The sequence below is a fragment of the Lutra lutra genome, chromosome 1 (assembly GCF_902655055.1).
Source record: "Lutra lutra chromosome 1, mLutLut1.2, whole genome shotgun sequence".
NCBI classification, from domain to species: domain Eukaryota; kingdom Metazoa; phylum Chordata; class Mammalia; order Carnivora; family Mustelidae; genus Lutra; species Lutra lutra.
Genome location: NC_062278.1, coordinates 70,531,767 through 70,544,289, shown reverse-complemented (window position 1 = coordinate 70,544,289; position 12,523 = coordinate 70,531,767). Strand labels below are relative to the sequence as shown.

The 12,523-nt window shown below is 50.1% G+C and overlaps 1 protein-coding gene across 1 annotated transcript; it reads right to left on the bottom strand.

Moving 5' to 3' along the window:
- Window positions 1-3,952: 3,952 nt before the first annotated feature.
- Window positions 3,953-7,926, bottom strand: CHST2 (carbohydrate sulfotransferase 2). Its single transcript, XM_047727058.1, is given in 2 exon segments — window positions 3,953-7,492; window positions 7,495-7,926. Coding segments are annotated over 2 exon segments (1,599 nt in total). The 3' UTR covers window positions 3,953-6,325.
- Window positions 7,927-12,523: the final 4,597 nt, after the last annotated feature.

The window sequence follows — 12,523 nt, the reverse complement described above, 5'->3', positions numbered from 1 at the left end:
TCAGCCTCCTTTACAATAACACATTTTCCTAGTGGGCTCTTTAAACATTGTATCATTTCTGTTGCACTGCAGTTCAGTTTTACTTTTCTTTGGTGGGGTGGGGCTCCATTATTGTTTCTCTGTTTCAAACACTAACAAGGAAGGATCACATTGGAGGCCTTCCATCTGCATGATTTGGTATGTTCCTTTTGTCAGTATTATTTTGCCTTCTTTTTCAGCTTCTAGATGCCACACATTTGAAGAGTTCAAGACATCGTGGAATGTCGCATACTATTCTAAAGTCTCTTGGACAAAGTGTCTGCCCCTCAATCCCTTCTGCTCTGTCTTCTTGGGCCACGTCTTCTATTTCACACTCACTTACTACAGACCTGTGAGCAAGACACTGCTTCCGTGCTGGGGAGATACACACACACACACAAGAGATCCTGAAGAACCTAGACTAGGAGAGGAAGTAGGCTATGAACGAGTCTCGGTCTGCACAGGCTCCCACCAATAGATCCATGATCATGGCAGTAGGGGAAGGAGGGGACAGAAAGACACTTCTGCATCTTAGAGCAGGGCCAATAAATAAAACCTTCGGAAAGATCCAGGATCTTCAATAATGAGTAGGAATTCACAAAGCAGAGAAGAAATGGGAGGCAGGAGGTGAAGAGAGTGGAGAACTGCTACCCAGAGGAAAATGGGATGTATCACAACTATTATAAAAATAAACGTAGCCAACTATACTTAGCACAATGAGGAGGTATACCAGTTGGCTTAGTGACATCTTGCACTTTTACTCCTTGAGTTTATTGTGACTTGACCTTCTGCTCTTCCATACGTAAACTTTCCCTCTCTACTATACACAAAGCAAATACAGAGTCCCACGGTAGTTCCAGAAGGAAGAGAACATGGTCATTAGCGGGACTCACCAGTATCCACCTGCCAAGGACAAGGAGGGCGTGCCCACAATCCTCATGGAAGACGAATAACCTGTTCTTCTAAGGATTCCCACAACAACACAGCTGTCTTGCGCCTGACCAGTCCTGAGAACACTCAGTCTCAAGCATTCTCAAGCCCAGCTGATGACTCAGAGGGGCTTGTCCATCACTTGCTGCAGTTCCTAAGGATCATGTGTCCTGTGTCTGTGCACCTCCTTAGAATTCCATCGCTCAAAGCGCATTTGTCTGGCTAGGATATCTCTGCGTTAATTACGGTTCACACAATAACCCCTACCTTTGCACCCACTTCCCAGGAACTTGCGGGCCATCATTAGCTGCTCTCTCCCCTGGTTTGGCATTTCAGTCTCCGCACACGGATCCGGGAGCACCTCCACGGCATACAACCTGTACAGCGGGCTGGCCCCACACACAGAAGGATGCTGTGCTTGGCTTAATTCTTTGCTACTGCAGAATTGAAAAGTTAAAAGGTTTTTTAACAAGGGGCTCCACCCTTTCATTTTGCACTGAGCTCCACAAATTACATAGCTAGTCTGGTCTAAGAGGTGCGTTTCTGTCAAGCCCTGCCTAGACACCCAAGATGGGAGTCACTTTGATCACTTTCAATCACCATTCACATGGCAGGGTTACTATCACAAACCTGCAAAGCTCGAGCAGCCCCCAGACAATTTTGGACATCTGATTACAGATAACCGGTTCGACCAAAAGTTAAGCTTGGCCTTGGCCATACTCAATCATTCTTTATCATCCTGCCAAGTCTGTGGATAGGCTCCTACTCCTTCAAGGCTCCTTCAAGTTTACAAACAATACCACCTCCAAACCCTGGTTCATAAAGTTTCCCATTCTATAAACTTAACGTGTTATTCAGGATTTAACAGTTTCCTTAGCATAATTTGATTAAGCGTGTGCAGAATTGCATCAGCCATAATAAAAGTCAAGCCCTGTAATTTCAATTATTAAACACTTGTATGAGATCCAGTACCCAAGCAGCCGAGCGGCTGTGAACCTGAACTGCAAAGGTAGCAGCTGGGATGTCCAGAAAGGAGGGAAAGGATATGAGCAAATTATGTTCTTCCTGTGACAGTTTTGAACAGCCTCAAGGTGAGTGACAAAGGGGTCTATAAACGGTGCGTTTACCTCAAGCCATCCCTTCACACAGCTCAGGCCATTCTTCACATCGCGATCGTCATTTATTGCCTGTCCACACTGGATCCTGACACAGAACTGTCATAGGCTGTGATAGACTCATCGGCACTTACTCTCCCGAGGTCTGAAATCAAAAGTATCCCTCCCCACATACCTTTCAGCGGGCATTAAAACATTTTCTTTTCCAGACTTGAAGACAGTGCAGCATCTGGGTGGGGGGGGGTGTTGTCGTGCAGAAGGAGAGAAGACAGGTGGGGGCGGGTGGTAGTGACAACTCAGCCTTCCTCACAGCTACAGATAAGACATGCCTTTTTATTTCCCTCTTGGTCTTTCTGAAGTCATCTCTAGAGACAAGGTTTCAAACATGATCTTTATTTCATTGCTGAGACCCAGGGAATATTCATTAACAGCCTCTCTCAGATTCATATTAATTTCAAACCACAGCATAATCCAGCCGCAACTACACCGTACACAACAGAAATCCTGGACAGGACTGGCCAGAGCCAGGCAGGGATGCATGGGGACAGGCCACCATTGTCTCATTCAGCATCTACAAGAGGCCGAACTTCCTGAAAATAACTATTCCTCCGCCTGGGTGAAATCCACCTCGTAGTCCATTAAACTGCTCATTCAAAGCCCTCAAAATAATAAATATATATTACAACCATACAGTCCTCCCTTAGGTACCAAGGCAGCATTTGTTCCACAGGTAGCTTTGACCTTCCATTCTCTTGTTCATACAATTGGGAAAACAAGTAATGAATGTCAAATCCCTCATCTAGAAATTTTTACTTCTCCACATTCTGAAACTCTGAATTTTTGTTTCTAATTCCTCTGTGGGAAATATTAGCCTATACCCGGGCACTCAGGAAATCTTGAAGACGTTCCTGTTGCCCGCTCCTCACATCGAAACAGAGCCCAAGGCCCCCTTCCTCCAGCAAACTTCAGTGAACAGCCTAGCAATTTCTCCAAACAGGGAACACATTCTTTCACTCTTTCTCTTCTGAGCGCTTTAAAATTTCGACAGTTCACTATTTCATTCACTTACTTACCAAGCATTTATCAAGGACTCACTACACCATGGACACTGAAGGGTACAGGATTTGCCCCAGTCCCTGCCTGCAAAGGTGCCCACGGGTCAGTCTGAATGAGGCCTTTGAGTGCCTCTGAGCTCCCTGAAATTCAAGCACCCAGCCAGTGCCACTGCCTTGTTCCAAACTCTTATTTGTTGACTAGATGCACCAGGTAGACTACATTTTATAAATAGAGCTTTCTAATTAACAAAGGCATTCCAAAGTCAAAGGGGGCAGTCAGGCATGCTATCAGCTGAGCAGAATTTGAAAATAAAAATCACTCCGATAACCTGCTCTGAAGAATATTTCCTCCTGCTGATGGACATTCTGCCAAGCTGGGACATGGAAAAGCATTGCCTTTACGGCCGCTGCCTCAGAAACGGTCACAGTCTCGGGTGCGGTTTGCCGGGGCCCAGGTCTGCTTGCACTTGGAGCTGACAAGAGCTTATGAACGCCAAAAAACCTTCTCCCCTTATCCGACCCGTGGAAGCTGAATGTCACTGATAGGACTGTCTCAGCTGTTGGTGGGAACTACACCTGTCTTGCTTTCCTAGAATGCAGCTAGGTACACATCTCCAGGAGCCACAATTCACCTTTTCCAATGACAGAGCGGCAGAGTGGAGAGCAAGCATCTGCTACAAACAAGGGTATTGGGCAGAAACCCCGTTCAAACACCACCAGGGGACAAATGGTGTTGATGCTTAAAATTTCATCTGAGCGGAGGCCGCGAGTGCTCTGCCGGCTGCCAGGGCCCCACATGGCGTCCAGGGTTTTTGGGGGGTTTTTTTGGGTTTTGGTTTTTTTTTTTTTGGTTTTTTTTTTTTTAGATACAAGATCCAAACACATCAAAATTCTACTTTAACACCAAGTCCTTAGATATACTGAGAGAAGAATGAATTCCACTGTTTAAAAAATCCTTTACTCAAAAACGAAGCATGAATTTTACTGTGATCAAGTGATAAGAGCTGATTCTAACGCCACATGAAGTTTGTTTTTCCGTGGTTTTTTTATTCAGAATGGTTGCCTTTTAATGATGCGGTCTTGATTTCCTGTTAAACCTGTTTCACCTATAGTTGTCCAACATCAATATTTATTTTGTTCACTTAATTTTAGTATTCTTCAATGAAAGCTATTACAAATCTTCTGTTGCTGCCGATGGTAATTGGGCAGAGGCGCTACCATGAAAATAGCATAGAAAACATGGTCCATGTATCATAGCTGTCGTCTGATTTAAACAACACAATACTACAAAGTGTTTTAGGAAATTAAGAACTAGTCATTCTAGAGTATGTTAGAAAACCCACTGCTAAACACAACTCTGTTTTTCTAACTTCTGTGCTTCTTTATCTTGAACTCTCAACAGTGTAGTTAGATTTCACATTGTAAAGAAAATTATACTTAAGAATCACCTTGTCTTAAAATCTTTCCCATGTACATATTATTTTTCATCATATTTTCCTTCAGATGCCCCGCGTTTAGCCAACGCAGCTTGGCCTGCAGAGATTTCACAATAAATTATAGTAAAATAAAGTCATGATAATCTCAAACTCGTACCATCTCTAATGAAATATATAACTACACTGTCTCTCATTCCTTACTTAGGGTTTAAAACTTCGTACTGTAATACAGAATGCTTCAGTCGAAATCTCAGGACAGCAGCACACCATCACCACTGCAGGAAAACTGGCATGGTTTTCTCCCTGGAAAATACCAAATCTCAAAATCCAACACACTTACTCATAATTCATTTTCATTTCCTCTTTCCCAGAATTCATTTTCGTATCTAAAAGGAGCTCTTGACTGAAGCCTTATGCTGTCTGTAACATGTTATAGCTTCTTTGCAATTTTACTTTTAGGAAACACAGTCAGGAAAAGTAATGCACCCTCGTGGGCATCCCACGTAAGCCATGACAAATTCACATTCTGTTTTGCACTGATTTGAATGGGAACCAAGAAAGAAAAGGAAAAGCCTGTGAGTGCCCTTATAGCTCTCAGGTGAAACTTCCCTTTTTGAATGCCTCCATTTACTGGGTCACAGGCAGAAGAACACTCCAGACACATATACTTGTTATTTTTCTAACCAAAGAAGTTGTTGCTATCATCAACAATACATTCATGCTGATTTTTGTGGTCTGTGTTTTAATCCTCAGAAATTTTTTACTTATAGTCCTTTTGTTTTTTTTAAGTCCTTTTTCTGAACTAACCTCAGAACCAAAACATGTCTCTGCTTCAGGGTTCCCCAGTCTTAACTGAACAGTAATCAAAACCGAATGCCTTCAAAGCCCCAAGGGCTGCTTCTTCCTTGCTGTGCTCAAAGTGGAACAGGAAAGTAGTGTGAATTTTCCCTCCACCGCCCTGCTTGGTGTTTGCCTTTAGAATTCGAAGGTTTGTCCCCACTCCTGCTCACCTGACAGGCTGTGATTTACATGTGAGAAAACTACTCCAAGGTTCTTATCAAGGAGTCAGAAGCTGTTCCCACCCATCCTAGCAGTTTTCTAGGAAAGAGAATGGGGAGAGGAGGTGGGGGGAGGGGAAGCAAAGTCTGTCTGAAGCTACACAAGAGAAGTAGCACAGGTCAATCCAAAGTAATGGAGGCAAATATTAAAAAGAATATTATTTATTATCTTTTTTATTAATACTCACATAGAACCTTTGCTTTTTACACAAGTCTACTTTTAGAAGAATGCCTCCTCGGTTTATCATCCAATGGAGCTCTGCGCTCCTGGACAACTTCCCCTTTCTCCACCCCCAACCCTCACAACCAAATTACTTTTACACGTTCACAGATACCACGAAAATTTTGTAAACAAGATTTAAGTTACTGGATCTTGATTTAATCAACATCCCACTGCAAAAGGGAAGGCAGGTAAGAGAGAGGGTAGGAAAGGGGAGAAAAAGGAAAGGAGAAGAGGCAGGGGAGAGGGGGTGGGGGAGCTGGTCAGAACTTTCAAGTCTTGCCTTTGCTGAGATGTGTGTATATTGTGGCTGTTCCTTGAAATTCAATGACTCAAAACATTGACAGCAAGTGCTTGTGTGGTTATTTATATTATATATCTATAATAGAATATGTGGGCTTCCTCAGTTTGGGTCTGGGCTGTTTTTGTTTAAATACACCACAGTCCTCCTGTGGGCGTCTCCACCGGGAGTCTGCTCTCCCAGGAAACGCTCTCAGAGCCGGGGCTTCCGGAGCAGGGTCTTACTGAGGTCTTTGACCTCCTCCGGGCTATTGACCCGCTCATAGCCCAGCACCGCCATGGGCTGGTAGCAAAACTCCTCCACCTGTTTGATCTGCTGGAAGGTGAGGGCCGTCCGCCAGGCGTTGGCGGCCTGCGTGGCATTCCGCGCGGACACTACGAAAGGCTTAGAGGAGGAGCCTGAGCCGCTGGTCATGTTGAGGGCAAACTGTTCCATTTCGGGGCTCACCAGCAGCCCCACAAAGTCGTACACCCTCCGTAGGGTCTTGACGGGGTCTCCCACCAGGTCCTCGTACCGCACGACCAGGTAGTGGCCTTGCAGCCAGTCAGGGGGCTGCAGGGCCGTCTGGAGTGTCTTGGCCATGCTGTTGCAGATGACCTCCATAGCGCCAAGCGCGTGGTAGTCCGCCGGGCCGCCCACGCCCTCCTTCTTGACGCCCAGCTTGTGGCCAGCGGCCTCCAGGAAGGGCATGCGGTGGGCTCGCGGGTCCCGGCTGCGCACCACCTGAAGACTCTCGCGGATAAGCCCGTGGCGCGAGCGGATGCGTGAGCTGGCCACAGCACGCGGATCGCGCACTAGGTGGATGACCTTGAGGTCCAGGGCCGGGTCGCGCAGCAGGGGCGCCAACACGGCCACGTCGAAGACACGCACGCCCTTGATGACCAGCGTGCGGTACTTTCGGCACTCCTCCTCAAAGCGTGCCAGGCGCTGCGGCGGGCACTTCTTGCACACGCGGTCATCCACCAGCCCCACGACCTCCTTGCGGTAGGCGGGGCACAGCGGCGAGGAGCACACCACCTTGTTGGTGGCTGCCCCGAAAATGCCCAGCGTGGTGAGGTTGCGCCCCCCGCTACCCGCAGGGCTGTACAGCTGGAAGACCGAGAGGTCGCAGCGATAGAGAGCGCTCAGCATGTCCCGCGCAGCCCCTTGCAGAGAAACAGCGTCCCCTGGGTACAGTTTTTGCCACACATGCCACACTGGCTCGTAGAGAAAGAACACCTCGGGGTTCTGGTTGAAGAGCTCACCAAAGAAAGACGAGCCCGAGCGCCACGTGGTGAACACATACACCAACTGCCTCTTTTCTCCGCTACCCCCGGTGCCCCGAGTGCCATTGCGAGGAGGGGCCACGGCCCCGCTGCCCCTGCTGCTGCGGCGGCGGCTGGGGCCACACCGACGCCTGCGGCGGCAGGAGGGCGATACGGAGTACGAGGGTCCAAGCGGGTGTGTGCGCGGGGCCGCACAGCCGGAGGCGGCCCCGGGCGCGCCCAGCCGCCCCCAGCCGCCCCCGCCGCGGCACCGAGCGGCCCGTCGGGGCTGCATTGCTGCAGCGGCTCCTTGTGCCACTTGTAGTCCAGGAGGTTGAGCATGGTGAGCACCAGCAGCAGCGCATAGCCCGCGCACAGCACCAGCGCCTTCCTGCGGAACACCTTCATTCCGAGCGGGGACGCGGGCCAGCGACGGCCCGGGCGCCTGGGCCACGGCGGGAGCAGGGCGCGCGGCGCGGCGGCAGGCGCAGCCGGGAGCAACCGGGGGGGCGCGCCCGGGGGCAGGGCTCGCGGCGGGCTGCGGCTCATCACAGGCACAGCCGGGGCCGGCGGCGCGGCAGAGGCGGCCCTGCAGCCCAGGAGGGGGACGCAGCGGGCCGACTTCGGGCGCGGAGACTGGGGCCGCGGCTCCGAGGCGGACGCGGCAGCAGCGGCGGCTGGTCCCCGACGCCCAAGGCTGGCTCTCCCATGGCAGCGGCTCCGAGAAAGACCTGCGAGGGAGAAGCGGAGTAAGCCGATGCGCCCCAATCCTCCTCCCCATCCGCCTCCTCCACCGAAGTAACGCCCACCCGCGGGTCTGCCGGGCTCCCCCAGCTCACCTGGTGCCGCGGGCCCTACCCCGGAGCCGCCCGGGATCACGCCCGAATGGTCTGTCCCGCTGTCACTCGTTCCTCGATTTCTCGCGCACGGTCTTGCCCGGTAGTCCCCTCGCCTTAGAGGGGGCCGCGGGACTCGGCAGCCCAAGCCCTGGACAGTTTCCGGGCAGCGGGCGCCCTGCGGCTTGGGAAGGGAAACTTTCACCGGGCCTGGAACCCTGCTCCGCGCTCTGCTGAGCCCAGCATGCCCAGCTCCAGCGGTGTCTCCGCCGCCCTCTCGAGACCACAGCTTCCTTCCTCGCTCCAGGGGGCGAAGCCGGCTGGGGGAGGGGGCTTATACAGGACCCAGCTCCCCGCAAAGCGGCTCCGCCTTTCTCGCTCTCGGCCTCGGCGCCCGGAATCTTCCCATCTCTCTGGCGGCGGTGGATGGGGTGCAGCGCGACCCTGCAGCGGCAGCAGCTGCTTCTTCCATCACTCGGAGGATGCCCGGGCCGGCATAGCCGGCAGCGTCCGCCGCTCCGCAGCCTCCTACTGGCCCGGGAGGACCCTACACACACAACAATCGGCCAAGGAGACGGAGTCTGCAACGCTCCCTTGCCGGCCCACCCCCGCCTCCCCCGCGGCACCAGCCGCTTCTGGCCAACGAGGTATCGGGGCAGAGGGAGCCCCCGCCGCTGCCGCCGCCGTGCAAAAGCAGCGCCCGGGAGGATGCTGCTACCCGACTCCCCCTACGAGGAGCGGCTGCAACGCGCTCGGGCCAGCCTCTGCGCGGCTGCTGCCAGCCTGCGCCGGGTTGGTGCGCGCGGCCGTCCGTCCCTGCGGCTCCTCCCCTTCGCCGCGCTGCCCTCCTCCTCCGCCCGTCCCGTGCCCGCCCCCCTCGAAGAGTCGGGCTCCAGCCGCCTCCGCCGCCTTGGGGGCAGGAGATGCGGGGCTCGATTCACCGCGACGACGCTCGGGCCGCCATCTACACGACCGAGGCCGTAGCAGTCCGTCCCCAAGCACCTGGGCGCGGAAGCGGGGTGCGGAGAGATCGGGCGCCCGGGGCTCTAAAAAACTTGGAGTCTCCTTGCGGCTGCCGGGCTTAGGCGCCCGTTTTTGCTTTCAGAGGGAGTTGGTGATAAAGTTAGGGCAGAAATCCCCAAGCGGCCGCCCACTCCGCTCTTCGCCCTGGGCGTCGGCACCGCCCGCCCCTCTGGGAACCGAGGACTCACCCGGCTCCGAGGATGCCGAGCGCCGCTTGCAGGCTTTCTACTCCCGGCTCACGCGATCCAGCTGCTCTGGGGCTTCTCCCTCAGCGAGGAAGTAATAAATCTTTCTGACCCCGGGGTCAAAGAAGACGCATCAGTTTTCGGGAGGAGTGTGCAGGCGGGGCGCCTTCCCCCACTTTACTCCACCTACGGATAGGGCAGCTTGGGGTTCACTACGCCCCCAGCAGATGCTCTCCTGGCCTCCGCTCGTAGTGATGCGTCCGCTGTGACCGAGTGCTCGGGAACTGGGCTGATGGGGGTCGGGGAGTGACTCTGTTGTTCCAGTTTACAGTAAAATACTTGTCTTGCTTCTTGCTTTTACAGATGAGTTCACATGATTTGACCAAAGGAAACACGGCCGTTGGAAGTAAAAACTCATTTTGAGTTGGTTTAAGTTAAAGTTCTTTTTAAAAAGATGAAAAATCGCTCGCTCGCTCGCGCTTTCTCTCTCGCTATCAAGAGAACCAAAGGCAACTAAGCCATAGCCTCAATTGCATCCGTAAAATGGGGACACTTATAATAGCGTTCGGTAATTCAACAGTGAAGATGAGTTAACCCCATTGGAGGCTGTGCCTAAGTTGCGGCGAATCCGTAGAGGTCCTGAAGTTCACCGGCTGCGGGAAACAGAGCGCTTATCTCCTGGAGGCGTTCTGTTGCCTCCTACACATGAAGTTTTTGGAAGTTTGACAAAGTTACTACAAAATTCTATTTGTACTATTTTGGGTACCTTCTCTCAGCCAGAGGATCCTAAATTTAAAATGTTGCCGTTTGCGCTCTTATTCCTCACTGAGTTTTAAAGAATCTTAAGAGTGCAAGGACTTCTGGGAAGTGACTTAACTCCCGCGGGTTTTCAGGAGAGAAAAATGTTCAAAGAACTTGACTTCACCCCGTTTTCCAGAAAAAAATCTACAACGCCGGGAGTAAGTTCAGATAATTATTCCTTCTGTGGTTCTGATAAAGCATAAGGATGGGGTGTTTCTATGACCCGTTTTATGCAAATGGGAGGAGGCAGAGAGGCAGAGTGGAGTTTAGGTGGCGCTTTCTCAAGTCGCAAGCGCATCACCCCTCAGAGCAGGTCCGAACATCCGTCTTCAATCCCTGTTTACAGACGAAGGTGGTAGAAGTTAATTGAGTGACTTCCCACCTCTCCATTTCTGCCACCTACCTCCCTCCCCCTGCTGTCTCAAAAGTCCCTTTCCCTTCTTCCCCCTATCTTTCCCCTCAATACACACACACAAAATAAGTGATATTGGCTTGTTAAAAGGCTGATGGAAGAAAGGGAGCTGTGGAAGCGAGAAAAATCTCAATATTCAGCATGATTCCAAGGAAAATAATTTCTAGTATTTTTAATTTAGTCTCTGGCTTCATGGTTACTCAGAAAGCACCATGAATTGCAATTATTTGATGTAAGACCCTTTCTTAAACAATTGTTTGCATAGAAACAATTTTGTTGCAATTTCCTAACACTTTACTAGAGTTGGCAAACTAGTAAATCCATTTGCCATACACCACCGCAGTGAGCGCTCAGCTGGCATAAATTACCAGCTTCCAGCATCTCCACCCTCTCCTGCCTTGCAAATATTTTGCCAATTTGCATGGTGTCATGATTAATTCCAAACTTTGTTACAACTAATGACATCCTAGGACTTGATACTATCTTCCTGCCCACAGTTGTTCAGAAATTCTTTTCATTTTAACCCATTTATCCTTTTTTGCATAGGAACGTCCCAGACATACAATAAGTCACATAATAATTTCATTGGCAGGGGAGTCGGTCATGCCACTGGGCTGTCCTTCATTTAGTTTGTTGCTTAGTTCACTGCAATGCGGTCTGGGCCAGAATGCTCCTTCAGTCTTCTTTGGTGCCTGTGATGTGGAAAGGAACCACTATTAGAAAATTACTGTGACTTTTGCCTAATCCTAGACAAATAGGGGCCTAATATCCAGGGGTGCTGTGGGCCCAGTACCCCGCCTGTGTAGTAGGGCAGAGAAATCTTCCAAGACCTTCCTCCATAATCAGGATTGGGAAAAAATATAAGGCTGGGTTATCTGGATAGTTTCCAGCCCAGCCTGTCAGTGTCATGGGGGGGCCCTGCGAGATTCACCTTTGGGAAATATATCTGCCCCTGGCAAGAAAGATTGACTCACTCAGGTTCTCAACAAATATGCATTTTCAGTGGAGCTTAAGCACACAGAATTGGATTAATCATACCCTTGACTGAAAACATACCATCATTAGTCCAAGGGTAGCCCTTTTCTATTTTATACGACTTTAAATAACATAATGAATACTCAAGAGCCCTTTACAGAGCCCAAAATCTCCAGAGATAACCATTCTACTTAATTTAGTTTAAAAATTTTAATAAGATGGTTAAGTTCAAAAAAAAAAAAAAACCCACACTTGCCTTAATTGTCAAAAAAAGAAATAGCCTGAATAGTCTTATGATTATTAAGGAAATGAAGCAGCCATTTAAACACTTTCCATAAGAAAACCAACAGGCCCAGAGGGCTTTATCAGATTTTCTAACACATTTTCTTTTTCTTTTCTTTTTTTTAAGATTTTATTTATTTATTTGACAGAGAGAGATCACAAGCAGACAGAGAGGCAGGAAGAGAGAGAGAGAGAGAGAGAGAGGGAAGCAGGCTCCCTGCTGAGCAGAGAGCCCGATGTGGGACTCCATCCCAGGACCCTGAGATCATGACCTGAGCCGAAGGCAGCGGCTTAACCCACTGAGCCACCCAGGCACCCTTCTAACACATTTTCAAGAGCTAAATAATTTCTATCCTACACAAACTCTTCCAGAGAACAGAAAAAGAGTGAAGACTTCCCTCCAATTCATTCTAAGGGGAAAATAACTAGAAGGGAATTTCAGAGGAGGAAATGGGTCCTTTTCATTTCTTGATATACACATCAAATTCCTAAATAGAATACTAGCAGAGCACATCTAAGTGAGTGTGGGAATAAAGACAAGATTGGCAAACAAAGCCTTGGAGTTTCTTCTAGCAGTGTTTCCTTCCAGACATCAGGGACAAGCTAACTGGACAAAGAGATGTCCCCTGCCA